General features: G+C 47.7%; 7 protein-coding genes across 7 annotated transcripts; 3 read left to right on the top strand and 4 right to left on the bottom strand.

Annotated features, from left to right (window-relative positions):
• The first annotated feature begins 125 nt into the window (after nt 1-125).
• Nucleotides 126-1,729, top strand: V1513DRAFT_443194 (uncharacterized protein). The gene is made up of 3 exons (XM_066897774.1): nt 126-273; nt 353-529; nt 574-1,729. The coding sequence occupies exons 1-3, from the start codon at nt 203-205 to the stop codon at nt 1,352-1,354; spliced, it is 1,029 nt and encodes a 342-aa protein (XP_066754013.1). The 5' UTR covers nt 126-202; the 3' UTR covers nt 1,355-1,729.
• V1513DRAFT_413652 (uncharacterized protein) lies at nt 1,611-3,731 on the bottom strand. The gene is made up of 3 exons (XM_066895774.1): nt 3,516-3,731; nt 3,236-3,320; nt 1,611-3,175 (listed from the first exon to the last, which is right to left on the bottom strand). Exons 1-3 carry the CDS (start codon nt 3,532-3,534, stop codon nt 1,783-1,785), a joined length of 1,497 nt encoding a protein of 498 aa, XP_066754012.1. The 5' UTR covers nt 3,535-3,731; the 3' UTR covers nt 1,611-1,782.
• Nucleotides 3,652-5,048, top strand: V1513DRAFT_443190 (SMAD/FHA domain-containing protein). Its single transcript, XM_066897773.1, has one exon. The coding sequence runs from the start codon at nt 3,856-3,858 to the stop codon at nt 4,999-5,001; it is 1,146 nt and encodes a 381-aa protein (XP_066754011.1). The 5' UTR covers nt 3,652-3,855; the 3' UTR covers nt 5,002-5,048.
• A 505-nt stretch (nt 5,049-5,553) lies between these two features.
• Nucleotides 5,554-7,040, top strand: V1513DRAFT_484443 (uncharacterized protein). The gene is made up of 2 exons (XM_066900446.1): nt 5,554-6,229; nt 6,280-7,040. Exons 1-2 carry the CDS (start codon nt 5,759-5,761, stop codon nt 6,703-6,705), a joined length of 897 nt encoding a protein of 298 aa, XP_066754010.1. The 5' UTR covers nt 5,554-5,758; the 3' UTR covers nt 6,706-7,040.
• On the bottom strand, nt 7,035-11,387 carry V1513DRAFT_443184 (CPSF A subunit region-domain-containing protein). Its single transcript, XM_066897772.1, has 3 exons — nt 10,245-11,387; nt 8,783-10,194; nt 7,035-8,602 (listed from the first exon to the last, which is right to left on the bottom strand). Exons 1-3 carry the CDS (start codon nt 11,139-11,141, stop codon nt 7,240-7,242), a joined length of 3,672 nt encoding a protein of 1,223 aa, XP_066754009.1. The 5' UTR covers nt 11,142-11,387; the 3' UTR covers nt 7,035-7,239.
• Nucleotides 11,388-11,452: 65 nt separating this feature from the next.
• Nucleotides 11,453-14,262, bottom strand: V1513DRAFT_443183 (tRNA synthetases class I, catalytic domain-containing protein). The gene is made up of 3 exons (XM_066897771.1): nt 13,882-14,262; nt 13,755-13,826; nt 11,453-13,700 (listed from the first exon to the last, which is right to left on the bottom strand). Exons 1-3 carry the CDS (start codon nt 14,162-14,164, stop codon nt 11,692-11,694), a joined length of 2,364 nt encoding a protein of 787 aa, XP_066754008.1. The 5' UTR covers nt 14,165-14,262; the 3' UTR covers nt 11,453-11,691.
• On the bottom strand, nt 14,263-15,856 carry V1513DRAFT_443180 (histidine phosphatase superfamily). The gene is made up of 5 exons (XM_066897770.1): nt 15,515-15,856; nt 15,216-15,457; nt 15,111-15,148; nt 14,425-15,054; nt 14,263-14,366 (listed from the first exon to the last, which is right to left on the bottom strand). Exons 1-4 carry the CDS (start codon nt 15,542-15,544, stop codon nt 14,561-14,563), a joined length of 804 nt encoding a protein of 267 aa, XP_066754007.1. The 5' UTR covers nt 15,545-15,856; the 3' UTR covers nt 14,263-14,366; nt 14,425-14,560.
• Nucleotides 15,857-15,942: the final 86 nt, after the last annotated feature.

Genomic DNA, 15,942 nt, shown 5'->3' with positions numbered 1-15,942 from the left:
TGGTTCGTAAACTCGTCATGTGACATACTAGACGTGTACGGGTTAGGGTTAAGGCAACCGGCTTGTTAATGCTGGCAGGGTTTGGTTTGTTTACGAAATCTGCTCTTTGTTTGTTATTGATGCACCTCCTCGCCGCCGTCGCGCTCCGCGCTCATCATTCTTGCCAATCCCATCTCCAACGCAATCAACAACAGCAAAATCAATGGCTGACCGTCGCTTGAGCAGCCTCAGAAAGAAAGACCTCGTCGATCTCGCGACAGATCTCGGTGTTGAGTATGTGATATTTGTTTGCAATCAACATGGATCATAATATTCTATACATAAAGGTATCAGGCTAACATTCTGCTTTCAGCACAGATGGATTTAAGAGCGACATCGAAGCACGTATCAGTCAGCATCTGGCCGAGTACCAGACGACGCTCATCGCGAACCCACGCTATGCGCCGTTCTACAACACAGTGATCGCGAGTCCAGGGCCTGCTGGTAGTGTTGGCTACAATCGCCGCCGTAGTGTGCAGAAAACACCAAAGTAAGCGTTAGAAATAATAATTTTCATGTCTAATTAATGGACAGACCGGATGTGAAGCGCACCATAAAGTTGTCGCCATCAACACGTGACGGATCGTCGCCGATCGTAGTAGGAGTGGCCACAGAAATCTCGGACCTCCCAGTCGCGGCGATAGAATCCGGATCGTCGTTTGTTTCTACTCAGCTTGCGCGTGTATCGAGTGCATTATCTAACAGCAAGGAGATCGCTGCCGATCAATTGCAGACGTCGGCCTCCGGCTTTGTGAAGGTCACACACCGCGCTCGCTCTAAGCTATCGACCGTAGGGTCAGTACTCCAGCTCGAGGCACTGTACGAGCTATTCCTTCTTCTCAGACACGCACTTCCGCCAACGGTTAAGGTTAGCTCGATTACCATTCCATACGGACCAACGATCGCTACCAGGACAGTGCACCTTCCGGACTATCGTATTCTTGCCAACTATGTCTCATTCTGGCAGCCGCTTTTCTTTTGGGTGACATACTTCGTCGCGGCGCCGCTCGTGGTCTCGTATTTGATTAATTTTACCATGATCAAAGCTTCCACCGCGCGAGCGCGCCACAGTTTCGACCCTGTGACGTACAATGTCGTGAAGCTTCTCGCTGCATACTTGCTTTTCGTCAAGTTTGCGAATACCACAGAGACTATCATTGCAGATACGACTACTGTCACTGGGGCCAATTTTGCTGAACAATTCGTGCCGTTTGTGAAGAGCGAGCCTGTTGTGAAGGCGGTTTTGGACAACGCCCCTTTCATTGGCAGTGCGATTGGGACGCTTGTATCCTTGTACGTGGCCATTCTTTTGTAAGTGAGCGATAGCCTACGTTTATAATCTTGAGTTGTGTACGATACGTGAGATCCGTTAATTATTTAGTGATTTTTATTGATGTATGCTTATCATAATGTTGGTTTGTCTGGTGGTCTGTAATTTTATGCGAGAGTGGTATGTATTGTTTTGGACAGGGGAGGTGTGTATATTTGTGTATATTACAGACATAAGAACTTTCGCGCGGTCTCGGAATTAGAATGTCTTGTATTTTTAATTATTCTTGAGGGCGTGTGATTGATATAGTGTATCTTAGTAGTGATTATAATGTACATTAGTCTGACGTGTTATCGATATAGTGAGTTAGTACGTAAATAAATCTATTATTACCAGATATTATACTGAATAAACATGAGAGCGCCGTGCAATTCACTACTATCGTTACATATAAAAATACATTCACTATACAGCTACCTACGGCGCCTGCTGCCACTACCCTGCGGAACAGGGGCCTGCACCATTGGTAAATCAGAATTATCCGGCGGTAAACTCCCGACTGTATTTTTGGCAAGTGTAGGGATCAATCCTGACGGGACATCATTGACTAAATACGGCGGCAATTGAGCTACCAGTTCTGCCAGCGCGACCTGCACTTTTCTGACTAACTCTCGTTCTTCTTCCGACACAGGTGGGCCTTCGATGAAGTATTGCTGTTGCTGGGCTTGCTGGAGTTGCATTTGCATCAGTTGTTGCGGGTTCTGGTATACATGCGGCGGAATAATAAGCGGTGCAGATGGGGGTGGGGTGCGGAAGCGGCTGTGTTGCAACTCTTGCAATCGCGCGAGCCAGGTATTGATGTTTGTCAGCGTGGCGGCGTCAAACGCTTTTGCCGCGTCGGACGTCAGCCATTCCTGGACAAGTGCAGGATCGATCTCCTTCGTATCGCCCTCTGGCGCTTCCGAACCTGGTGCGGGTGCAGCTGGTGTAGTCGAACGCGCTTCAGACGGGGTCTCGGCAGCCGGTGACGCCCGCGCTGTCTCGTCCGCGTCTTCGTCTGATGAGCGGTCCTGTTGAGCTGCGCGTCGTCTGCGGAGGTAGCGATCATACCAGACCGCCGCTGCTGTGCTTCCGCTGACAATAACATGACCTTCGTCTCTCGCCGGCGCGAAACTCGTGTACGCGCCATACCGCAGCCATTTCGCCGTTGGCAAAGGTTCGTTCACAGGATGCACAAAATCCGCCAACAATGGTCGCAGCTTTGCCGTCACGGCAGGCGCGCTGCCGACCACTGCGTAATACGGTGAAGGCGATAGCACACCGAGTTTGCGAGATGTCAGCGTCGACGGACGCATTGGCACGATTTTTGTCGTATTAAAGAACGATGGGACCTCGAATTCACGCGGGTCGATTCTCGATTTTTTGGATAAAGATGAGAATAGTGGGCCGTGTTGACTCACCATGTACAGCACTTCTTTGTCGTCGCCGCGAACTGTGATTTCGTACGGATCAGCGGACTCGTCGGACTCGTTCGCTTCATCTGGACTCTCGGTGGCGACTTCCTTGGCGAATAGTGACTCCGCGTAAAAGTAAAATTTGTCTACGAGGGTGTAGAGTTCGTTGGTAGGGGACAATTTCGAGATCACTGACTGCGTAGCTGCTTTCAGATCCGTTTGGAGGTCTCCGAGGAGTGAAGTGCCGTCGGACCCTTGATATCCTCCTAACCTGAATTTTTCCAAGATCGAGACTGGATCAGTCTCTATTCGCACAGGTGGTTCTGTCCTTGTACGTTTTGGTGACCTGGTGAGGTGGGATGGTGGCCGGTGGAGAATTTTGGCAGTCAACACCGCATGAGCTGGATCTTCCCTGTGGATTGTTAGTATTTCCCGTGCTGGGCTCAAAAGATGCGAGGCAAACAATGCGTACTGTTCTAGGATGGCAATGAATTTGTGGACTGCACTTTCATTTTTCAAATATCCATCATCACGCGAGTCCCTTCGTTTCCTTTTACCTGGATTATTCACTATTAGTCTCGGATTTATGGAGCCAACAATCGTAACAATCGTGGGATCGATTTTCAAATTTTGATCCCAAAAACCTCGATGTCTTCTCCTGAAAAGGGAGCCCCACACGATGACGAACAACAACCACGATGCAGCGTCGATAAAATGAAACAAATGCAAGGACCGTCAGCAAAAACACATACCAGAATGGTCAGCAGCCATACTCCGGGCTTCAATTCTATTGCAAATTCACAAGTTTTTTTGTGTTGGAGATGAGTTCGATGTGCGTCACGACAGTATCTTTTTGCTACGTTGATGAAATATATTCAATCGCGAATTCGTCCAAACTAAATAGTGATTGTCTCGTCCGTCTGTCTATTTGATATCTGGTACCGATATTCGGACTGCCTTGAACGCGGGATAGGTTGATAAGAGGGTTGAATGGGCGCCTCACAGCTTATACGTTAGAACTCAAAACATTTTGTACCCTTGCCCTATCGTTTAAGAACGCGACGACAGAACAACGCAACAGTCTATTGACAGATGCTGATTCCATTCGCTTTTATGGACACAAAAACTATGGATCGAGATTTAGGATTGGATAGACGAGAACCGAGTTCTCGGAGGGCAGATGGTGGCCGACGGCATCAGCGAGATCGCGAAAGGGCCAGCAGTTATGGGTCAGACCGACGCGAAGTCAGACACACAGAACATCGACACCATTCTCACCAGACACATCATCACCATTCGAGTCGCTCAGAGAGAAACGAAAGGGATCGAGAGGATGAGAAGGAGAAGGATCATCGACGATTGTCGACTTTGCGTCATGAGGAAAGCCGAGAAGGTCGAGGAAGAAATGAGGACGAGTTTGTCCATCCGTCTCGAAGAGGATTGGTTGAAAGAACTCGCGAGGATAGATCCACAATCTCACAGCATTCTAATAGAAATGCAGAGAGACAACACCGTGAAAGAAGCAGTCGAAGAGATCGAGATCGTGACAGATACGAGCGAAATGGAAATCGAGACGATAGACCTCCTCGTCCTTCTCGACGCGATATTGATGTTCGGTCTCGTGGTCGATCGGCTTCTCCGGACGGCAACTTGGTCCCAATGCGTTATGAACAAATCAACGACAACATGAACCGTACGTTCGGCAGCAGCTGGGGACGTAAGTCAGGGTCGCCATCTTTGACGGGATCGCCGCCTCCAGAGAAAGAGGTGCCGAATTATGAACAGTCTGGTGCGTTGATGGGCGACAAACTGTACAAAGGTGTTTCTTTACAGTATGCGGAACCTCCCGAAGCCAGAAAGCCAGAGAAGAGCTATAGATTCTATGTCTTCAAGGACGGGGACATTGCGGATACCCTTACTCTCGATCAGCGGCCCACGTATCTCTTTGGTCGGGACAGGACTGTCGCAGATGTGCCGCTGGATCATCCGAGCTGCTCGAAACAGCACGCGGTGTTGCAGTACAGACTTGTGGTGGAGGAGGGCGGGATGTTCGGGGAACCTGTGGATAGAATAGCACCGTTTATCTACGACCTAGGATCAGCAAATGGAACGCAATTGAATGGGGAAAAGGTGCCTGTGAGGGAGTATGTCGAGTTGAAAGAGAAGGACATGGTCACGTTCGGACTGTCGTCGCGAGAGTATCTTCTGCTTACTGACGAGGAAGCGAAGGAATTATAATGTATATTATTCAATATTTCTACATAAATGCATAGCATGAAGTTTGATTTGCGGTTAGCAAAGATAAATCTAAAGGGGCCATGCTCTATTCTTGCAATTTTTCTCGCATCGGGTAATTCAATACCACCGACCTTTGTCCAATTTTCTGCCGCTAAATCATCAAGAAGAAAAAAAAAGCCATAATAAAAAAACCCACCAATGACGTAACTGAATCGTACTTTGGATGCTCACAGTTGACGAGGCAAAACAAACGCTGACGGTCACCAGTTCAGGCGCTAGTCCAAATAGAGCTTAGTGTTCATGCGCTAGGCAACTCCCGTTCACCCAACGCATGCACGGCCAAGTCTAACTAACGCTCATTTGCATTCACGCTTAGCCAAATAAAGCTTAGTGTTCCATCAGACTCGCTCAACGTGTTTGTGCTAGTCCAAATATAGTTGGCGTTATGTCAAGGCTAATTCAAATATGGCTAGTGCACTTTTTGGTGCCCAGGATGGGGTTGTCGCCCATCGTATGAACTGCTCCACCTAAATATTTGAACAGCCGCTTCGTCTTTGCTTAATTTTGATCCAATCTGCTCGCACTCGCAGAAACTTGATCCTCAGCTGGATCCCGACCAATCGCACTGCTGCACAAATCGCGAATCAAACGTCGGCAGCTCGTTCTAGTACTTGGACGCGCAATCACGTGCCGATAGACGTCAAAGGTATCTGAGAACGCGACAAAATTCAACACCATCGTCACCATCATTTGCAAAATGTACACGCTCAAGCAACCGCGACCTGCGCCGGTCTCGCTCTCATACGATGCGGGCCGGCCGAACGCAGCCGTACCCGCGGCCCGATTTCCACTGCATGCGTGGGGCCAACAAGCTGTTAACGCGTTCGAACGCGTCCTGGGCCCGTCCAACAACATGGCAACCTGGACACATCTTCCAACACCCGCAGAGCTCGAAACTGCACTCGACGAGATCCGCGATTTAGAGCCAGTGAATTTGCTACTAGAGCTATATGAGAGACAAGTCGCACGCACTGCGATTCTCATGTCGCTCAACGCTCAGCTCGAGAACGATGTCGCCGAGCTCCAGCAGCAGCTCCACCGCCAGGCGGCATTTCTCCAGCCACCGCCTCAAGCTGCGCACTTCCCACTCCACCCGCACCAACAAGACTTCATCGATCCGCAACTGGGAAATTCACCGGAGCGACCGCGATACAACGCGCGTAAGAACGTATGTGTGCTCTATGCTGCTGCTTCTTTCTGATTACGCTAACGAAATAGGGCGTCATTGTTGGCGTCGCGCCGCCGTACAGCGGATACCCGGCCAAAGTCCCGCTGACCGCGTACCAGAATGGATATGCGTCCTATTACTCCCAGTTCCGCGCGCAACAGTACTCCCCGTATACTGGCCCACCGAGCGCCATCGACTTGCATCGCGAGACGACACAGAGCCAGCCGAGCAAGTCACCGATACAGAGGCGTGCAAACGGCTCCGAACGGACAGAGCCTGATCCTTCAGTTGACAGCGACCAAACGCCTCAAGCTAGTGCGCGAGAAGACGATCAACGAGGTGCAAAAAGAGCACATGATCAGTCTGAACTTGACAAAGGAGCTCCAGATAATGCAACGGGAAAAGATATAATAATAGAAGAACCTGCACAGCCAGATCACCCGAAGAAACGGGGGCGTCCGCGAAAGAAACTTTGATGTTCAACCCAACAATGAATGCAGTATACGATAGGTTGTTTGGTAGAGTGTATTGAATAAGACAAAAGCGTTTATGTAATAATGTGGGTCTGCTTTTATGGAAACGGCGCGGTCTATCAATGGTTTGATTTATTGTTTGTTCACGCTCGCTAATATTTCTGTGTAATAATACTTTGTGCAAGACATTCGGCGTTGATCGAATTTATTTGTACTTAACGATTTATGACTTCTTAGTTTTGATTCAGTATTATCATACGATTTATGCTGATTACCGTCTGTACCTTTATATTTAGGGTTAATTGCAATCTCACTATGTTCATTCATTATATGTCGAGTTTCACAAGAAGAAGATCTCTTTGGTAATGCGGGTTAGGGCAGACGTTGGGTTCGCCAACATACAGCTTACAGACTTCACGCACACAACTCGCATACGGCCCGACTTTGTCTCGTATTAATAACTAAAATACATTGTTATGCGACTATCGTACACATCATACTAACTCCATAACTAACACATGCCCATATCCTATGCGTTCAGAACGCATACCTTGTCCGGAGACCCGCAACCTTGCGTTCAACCTCCCTCACCGTTCGCTCTAACTCCGCCGCAATACTCCGCTTCTTATCTACCGGCAGCACCGCATACATTTCGCATAAATCTCCATCAATAACCGATTTCACTGGCACATACGAGCCTCGATAAATTAAGTGATCACGACCTGCCAGAGGCCGCGCCTCATTTCGTAATAGTGTTTCTAGCTGTTGGAAAAAATCAACGTCTCCTTGCGATGCGAACGGCGCTAATACCCCGATAGTGCCTTGTAGGCCGGAATATAATATCACTTCTCGACCTCCTGGTACCAACTGCGTCTTCTGGATCGACGTGGGAACGTCTTGTACATAGAAATGCGCAAGCATGTCTAGTCGGCTCGACGCCCCATCAAGATACGTCCTCGCATTCAGTAGTTGCGCGCCGTTATCTTCATCTGCATCCCGCGAGACAGACTCCTTACATCGTAGGACCCACAGATTGCCAAATTTGTCGCCCCCAGCAACAGTCTCGTAATCGAGCATCGTAACGCACGTCGTGTGTCGCGCAACAACGTCGTCCGCGAACGGCAGGAACTGGTTGTCAGCATGTCGATACACAAGATATGTCACGCCCTGTTGAATATCTCCAATAATGATCCGATTATGTGCCGCATTAATAGTCACAATATTGTTCAGACTCCGAGACTTGTACTCGCTCTTGCGCAGCAACTGCTTCATTCCCAAGTCATATATCCGCAAACAGCGCCCTACGCCGACCAGTAACCGACCCTGAAACTCCAACATCGCGACAGGTGCATCATCAACTTCCGTCTTGTGCACAAATTCCAACCCGCGCCCCTCGTCCACAATCTTGTACACATGTAGGAATCCACCTCCGCACCGTCGAGGAGCAAGCGACAAATCCTTAGCCGTGCCAACCACCAAATATAGATCCTCTTCCTCTTCGCCATCTGGCTTCCTATCCACACCTTCATCTTCCTCTTCCCGACGTGGTTGAGACGCCGAGAACGAGCACACCGTAACACTAAAGGCGGCCTCATTATTAACCATATCAATCCTTGCAAATTTCTCCTGACTCAAAGGATCAACAATCTCTATACAAGATGCCCACTTTCCAGTAAATTTGGGGTTGCCAAACTCTTCAGCAGGCAAATCTTCGTAATCCGATTGTTTTCGCGACATCGACAGCAATTCTTGCCGGGCGTCCGGAGCGAGTGTGTTGTTGTCGGATTCAATCACATAAAAAAGGGCACGACTAGGATGGCGGATCAGTCGACGCGGCGTGTATGCAAGCGGCAGCCCATCGCTCTTCGTATTCTCAGTAAGGTCGTTGACCATAAAAATGCTATCACCGTTAGCCCAATTCAACAACCGTAACAACAATATTAATCAAGATGGACAGGAAAGGGGCCGGTCAGTAGGAACAATTGGTTTTAGTACATCAAAGCTTTATCCTCATAGAGATAGGTAACCTTATTTTCATCATTCGGCCACCCTTCCAGAACGCGCATTAATAAAAACATACCGTAAGTTGCTTCCTTCGATACCAACAATACCCATCTCGCACTGCTCACTGCTGAAACCGTCGCCAAATTCCAGAGCCTCGTACGCCAATGGCGTGACCATGAAACTCACGTCCTTTGTGTACGCTAGCCATGATCGACTTGACAACGCAAGAATAGCAGGCTGGTCCTGCGCTGTGACTTTGAACAGCTTAACCGGCCTTGCGCCCAAGAACTGTGTCTGCGTATCGGACAACTGACCAGTGATAGTGTCGAGGACTGCACGCAGATAGACGCCATTGTAAAGGCCAATATGAAGATACAACGTTGAACTGGCATTGAGCAGCTGAGTATTCTCCAGAAACGTTGAGTCCGGCATACTCAGAATACGAAGGGCTGTCGGTGATGATGTCAGGGCCTGAACACTAAGTGACTCCAACGTATTTTCCGGATCAAGAGAGATGACGTGAACTGTGCTATCATCGCATCCAACTGCCAAGAACGAACTTCTTACTTTGCCTTCCGGTACATCGCCAACAGACAATGACGTTACAGACGCACGCATTTCTTTTCTGTCTTGGTACTCATTAAGCTGCCCCTCATCGTCCAACTCAAAGTACACTATCTCGCTGGTCGACAGTGCAACAGCCACCTGTCTCGAATTCGTTGTCGCGGCCACTACCATAGTATGAAGGGGGGCTTCCCATTCGTCGACTTCCTTGTTCGCGGTTATATGACGAATTCCCTTGGGATACACCTGAACAAGTGAATCCTCTCCGACCTGCTGTACAGCCAAGGTTGGCGTAGACGACAAAAAACCTGAATCCGTAACTTCCTCGACTGTTTCGCCAATCGACAGCACCAACGTTCCATTCGTGAACGACAGCACGATATAGGAATCAAATGTATCCTGAGCAGTCAACTTCGTGGTCCAAACAGCAGTTGGTTCACCGGGCAGCTCACTCGCAACAACCTCCGTCACGTCCAAGCCATGGCGTATACTTCGGAAAGATGATCGTGGCCCTTGACCGGCGAGCGCATATATCTGAGGCGCATCCTCACCAGTCAGGTTGTCAACCTTCGCATCAATCAATGGGTTCAAGGTCTCCATGGTATACACCAAGCTCAAATTTTCAAGTGGCCGAGGATGGAAGTGTACGGCGGGATAATCCGACATATCCCCCTTAACATAGTCTGTACTGGTAAATTCGTTTTCACCGGATTCCTCGCCGAGTTGTACAAACTGGTAAAAATTGTGCGAACCGCCTTCAGCTGCCACGAAAAGAAATCCAGACTTCAAAATGTTGAGACTTATTGCGACTGGCACCGTATCGAAGTATTGAATCTTGAGAGCCTCTACTCCACGAACATTATAGTCGATTGTCACTTTGAAAAGGTCGCCTTCGTCGGACTGTAGCAGGAAAAAGAAGTCTCTCTAAGCTCCATCAGTGGCTATCCACATTATACATTGAAATCCGAACTCACCTTCATCTTGTGCATGACACCGCACACTATTATTCGCTTTCTCGCTGAATCATCGTATGGAGTCCGTCGCCGAGGAATCGGCACCCTATGGACTGCCTTATTCATATGTCGATACACTATATATCCTTCTGTGCAGACCAGAACTCCAGATGGCCCATCTGCTCCACCGGGAACCTCCATCAACAAGTTCGATTGCCGATCCACAATGTCCGACCACATCCGCACAACATGATTAAGTCCAAGATCCAACTGATAAAATGTAAGGGTCTTTTGTATTTCGCGATACGCCTGGCCGGACGGATCAAGATCAGCCTCGGAATAGTCAACCTCGAGTGCAGCGAAAATAGGATTATCATACCCAACATCCAATCCCGTTACAGCATAGAGCAATGACCGTGGCTTATGCGCTTCTAATGGCGACGAGATTGTGATATTAGCATTCGTATCACGATTTAGAATATACACCAGCTTGTTCTTCTCAACCGACGCAATCATGGTGGCTCTTCCCTTCGGATCAACTGCTAGATATTCCCCAGGCACAACGCGTCTCACGCCAGTTTTACCAAATGTCTCGAGATGAACTTGAACAAATTGCGTTTGCTCCGGCTTATATTCCAAAATAGCAATCCTTCCTGAATCTGACCCAATAATGATACAGTCTTTCGAACTCCCTGCCACACGAAACGGTTTGATAGTACGTATAATTCCAAACACTTCTGTTGAAGTAATCTGTACCAACCTTCCGGCCGATGGATCAAATCTATATAATTGCATCCGCGATCCTGAAGCTGTGATGATCTCCTGCTGTCGTCTGCCAGAGAATTGACCAACTATAGACGATGTGATGGCCGATGGCGGCACGAGTGTGAGCGAATACAGAGAGATGGCCGACGACATCTTGATTCGATATCTTTCGAACAAGATAGGATCCCAAAAACTCAGAGAGATAAGAAATCAGGTCCAGTTGGACTTTGCAAGTCTCAGTGGATGAATATGAATCAAGAGGTTCGACGTGAAGTTTAAGAATCGCTGGTCCTCCGAGAAATTTTGCAGTTAGATTTGTGCCGGATCACACGCAAACTGTGACTGGCAGAACCACCCGCACTTTTTTACTTAACATAGCCCACCAGTATGCCAACAAATGTGCATCATTGTCATCACCAATTATTTAGAAAAGTATGTATATTATTAGAAACATATATCAATAATACAACTAATGAAGTAAACATTCTGCAGTTTAAGACTGCCATGTGTACAATATCTCTTCCAACAAAGTGCAAACCAAAAAAACATTACCCAATGTATGAACAACAGAAAATCGTATGATGTCTACTGTATGAACAGCAGAAGTACGTAACATGTCTACACCTTACGAAAAGCAAGAGCATCCTTCTAATACTATAAACTATGTCTACCTCTACCTATAACATTGTTATGTAATTGGAGCTTACGCAGTACTCTTTCCTGCATCCTCTTTCAATGTGACAATCCTATTCAGAATGATGCTGTCTTCGGTCGTCTCACGATCGATGCAGAAATATCCAACACGCAAAGCCTGGAACCGCATACTCTCAGGTCCGCCACCTTCCTTGACATTCTTCCTCCGGAAATCATCGAACCCGATCTCAATAGCTGCATTCTTATATAAATCCAAAGAGTTCGGGTTGATGTCCGCTATGAATCCGTCAGGGTTGCTTTCCGGATTCTCGGACAAGAATAACCTATTAAACATGCGCACTTCACTGATCCTAACAGGTGAATTATGGGCTGGCGATTCTCCCACCCACTGGATATATGTCTTGGGCTTGATCTTCTTGTCGTTCTCATAAATCGCATGAATTTCGCTCACCTTACCAGACTCGTCCCTTCTGAATGAGGTGACACGAACAGTGTACGGCACCTTCAATAACCCAACAGACTTGCCCGGCGCTAGTCGGAAGTAATCTTCTGAGTCTTGTTCTCTGAAGTCGGCACGATCAATGTACGCTCGCTTTGTGAACGGAACGTTGTGTTCGCCAAGTTCAGGAGAGCCAGGTTTGTATGGTAAGGCGATCTCCTCAACATAATCATCGGGAAGATTATCCAGGATGAGGAGAACGGGATCCGGGATCAACATGAGGCGTGGAGTATGATCTTCAAGATATCGGCGGATCGAGGTCTCAAACCTGGCGACCTGAATGTTGCTATTGGTGGTTGTAACACCAAGCTCATTGACGAACGACAAAATTGCATCCGGAGGTACACCACGTCGGCGAATGGCGACAAGAGTGAAAAGGCGTGGATCATCCCAGTCGCCAACATATCCTTCCTTGACGAGTCTGGCAATCTTCCGCTTCGACATGATCGTACCGGTAATATTCAGACGGCCATACTCACGCTGAGCGGGCTTGTAGATCTCAAGTGCATCGCAGAGCCATTCATACGATTGACGCGAGAGATAAAATTCGGTGGTACAGAGCGAGTGTGAGATATTTTCGAAAGAATCGCATAAGCAGTGCGTGAAGTCATATGTAGGGTAGACCTTCCACTTGTCGCCAGTCCGATGGTGCGGCGCGTTCAACACCCGGTAGGCGACAAGATCCCACATCTGGGGGTTGGGATCTTCAAGGTCCATCTTCATCCGCATGGTTGCCTCACCTGGATTGTACTTGCCATCCCGCATAGCTCTGAATTCATCCAATGACTGCTCAATTGGTTTACTGCGATGTTTACACGGTATCCGAGCACCACCGTTATCGCCACCGCGGTTTTCATGCATCTGTTCTGGAGTACAGAAGCACACGTATCCCTTGTCCCTTCGGATCAACTCCTCTCCGAGGTCATATAGCCGTTGAAAATGATCAGAAGAGTAAGTGATCTTGTATGGAGTGAAACCGAGCCACTCAATAATCTCGAGAATCGCAGTGAAATATCGCTCCTCCTCGGCTTCCGGGTTTGTGTCGTCGTATCGTAGATAGCAAATTCCGTTATGGTACTTAGCATAACCAAAATTTACGGCAATGGCTTTACTATGACCAATGTGCAAATAACCGTTCGGCTCAGGTGGGAATCGAGTAACAACTATGCCATTAGTAGTCTTCAAGTGCCCCGTCATTAACTCTGGCTTGATCTGAGGATTTCCGCCCGGCTTGTGCAGGTCTCCCAAAAATCCTTCCGTGAACATATTCCTGGCTTTCTTCGGCTCCTCAACATTAGCAGCATCAGGAGTAGCCTTGTCCTTCTTCGTCTTCTTCGGCGGCGCGTCCCGTTCATCTTTCGGTCCCAAAACTTCCAGTAGCTTGTTATCAATTGCTTTCTTAACTTCCGCAGGTGGTGCCCATTTCAAGCCTGGCAATTTCTTGATTCCGGCCATGAGAATAGGCATGGACTTGTATCTGTTGGTAGTAATCGACTTGCTGTTCTCGGCAAAATACGTCGCCACCTCCTTGACTATCTTTTCCGGAGTAACTTCCTGGCCTATAGTCAATTTCAGCACCTGCCTCGAACAAAAGCAAAGACGACGGCACTTACCAACACCAGCAGCAATATCTAAATCTGCGCTGTTTGATTTCTCTCCCGCTGACTTTATATACGCAACAGCAGCTGCGAGCGTTCAGTCATCTGTCTCGTGACACACAATCAGATCAGGTATACTCACCTTCCAGCTGGATGTTGCTTTTGATCTTCTTCGTAACTACTGCATCAGTCACTAGCGACCGCGCCGCAAGAACTGACTCCTCTGGAATATCTTTGGTAAGCGTTCCTAGCGACTGGAGGAGAGAAGCAGTGCTTTTATCCTCAAGAGCTGACTCGGCCCCGGATTCTTGGACAATAGAAGCAAGTGCAAACGCAAGCTTTTTGTTCTTCAGAACATCGTTCAGTTTCTGGTCAGTAAGACCTAAAATTGCAAGCTTAGAAGCTACTTCGTTTACGTCTGTCATTACTAAAATCCTGGTAATGTGCTTGAGTCTGAAATGGGGGACGGGAAATAAACTCAGGAATCCAGAATTATCAGAGAACGATGTTCCTCAAAGCCCTTACCCTAGAGCTGTAACTGTTATGTGACACATATTTGTACGCCTCCGAACGTCGCGAAGTCTCTTGTGACTGGCATTTGATCGTAACTGCATATAAAAGATCCGGCTAATGTTAGTGTGGTCAGAGAGGACGAGGCTTTTCCAACATTTGAGCAATTGCTTACTAGAATATCTGAAAGTACTCCAATTTGCAATCATGAGACCAGTGAATACAACATCAGAAAAGGCAACTTCTACGTTCCAAACTTGGTTCTATATTATATAAAGTGATCTTTACAAGTCCAGGCGTTCCATAAATTACTATAACTTCCCATCCACTACTGGCTCCGAGACGCTTTTAGAAGTAATTGTCACATTGTGAGAGTCATTGCGCTCTTGGTAAGCTTGCACATCGAGAAAGTCGTATTCACCTGTCTCGAAACTCCAATGCCGTTCCTCTCCACATGCTAGATGACTCGTAGAGCCATTCATCAAGCACTTCCACTTACCAATGCTGTTATCGGAGGGATCTGCATCGTACACACTAATGCTGCATGTCCCACTCCGCACTTCATATAATTCGTCACCTACTAATGCGCGTCCGAGAGCAATAATCGTGGCAGCATGAGTACATATAACAACTGTAGTAATCGTTGGATGGTTTTCGTTGCAGTCCCTAATCATGGCAGCCAGCACCGATTTGGCACGTTCGTGTAATTCTTGTATTGTCTCGCCGTCTGTTGATGGTACTGCTATTGGTTCGTAATCTAGCGACACCCTTGGGAAGAATGATTTCAACATTTCTTTTGATGCAGCTGCGAAACCAGTTAGCGACTGCTTCGGTGTGGCCACTGTCTACCAATGAACATGCCTCTAGGATGTGTTTTCCGCGTCCGGCCATACCATTCACTAAGTGATATTCCTTCGTTAGCAGTTGAAATTCATCTGAGCTTGAATAATGTCTTGCCTGCCATACCCAAATCCGTTCTCAGGACGAATATCAAGCTCTAGCATATCAGATAGTTCACAGATAGTCTGCAAACATCGGTAAAATGGCGACGTGTAAATTCGCACGACTTTCGGCAGAACACTATGAAGATACACGCAAAGTTCGTGTGCCTGCTCTTCTCCATGGGCAGATAACGGTGGGTCGCCGTCAATGCCCGTTGGTGGCGGCTTTGGGGGCATGGTAGTGTCCCAATTTGACCGAAAGCCGTGCTAATAAAGTCAGCGAAATGGTAAATAATATCTGCAATTGAGTGGTTTGAGGCATACTCGAGTGATATATATACGCTCCACAGGCATTGTTGAATTAATTAGGACTTTGCAATCTACTACTTCCCGCAGTCGTAGTAACTAGACGAACACAGACTCTTCAAATCCCTACTAATTGAGTAACTATTTCAATTGCAGCAGCATATAATGGACATCGACCGGTCGGTGTCAACTTTCCTCGGGGCAGCCGTACTCGAGAATTAAACTTCGTGATTTGTGATCTGTGACTCACACGTGCCCCCACCTTTTAGCACTAATTAGCAAAAAAAAAAAGGTTCGAGGTGTATAAGAACCACTTATACTAGATTGTTTATATTCTAGTAACGGACGGTTCACTAGCTCTAAGAACATTTTGTATGAAAACAATCAAAGCTGGCGCATCTCGGTACTTGTCAGATCTGTCGTTCCGCAAAGGCACAGTACAAATG

This window comes from Lipomyces chichibuensis (genome assembly GCF_038497645.1).
Source record: "Lipomyces chichibuensis strain CBS 12929 unplaced genomic scaffold V1513scaffold_12, whole genome shotgun sequence".
NCBI lineage: Eukaryota > Fungi > Ascomycota > Lipomycetes > Lipomycetales > Lipomycetaceae > Lipomyces > Lipomyces chichibuensis.
Note: the sequence above shows the minus strand (reverse complement) of the source record. Positions and strands in the feature narration are given on the sequence as shown.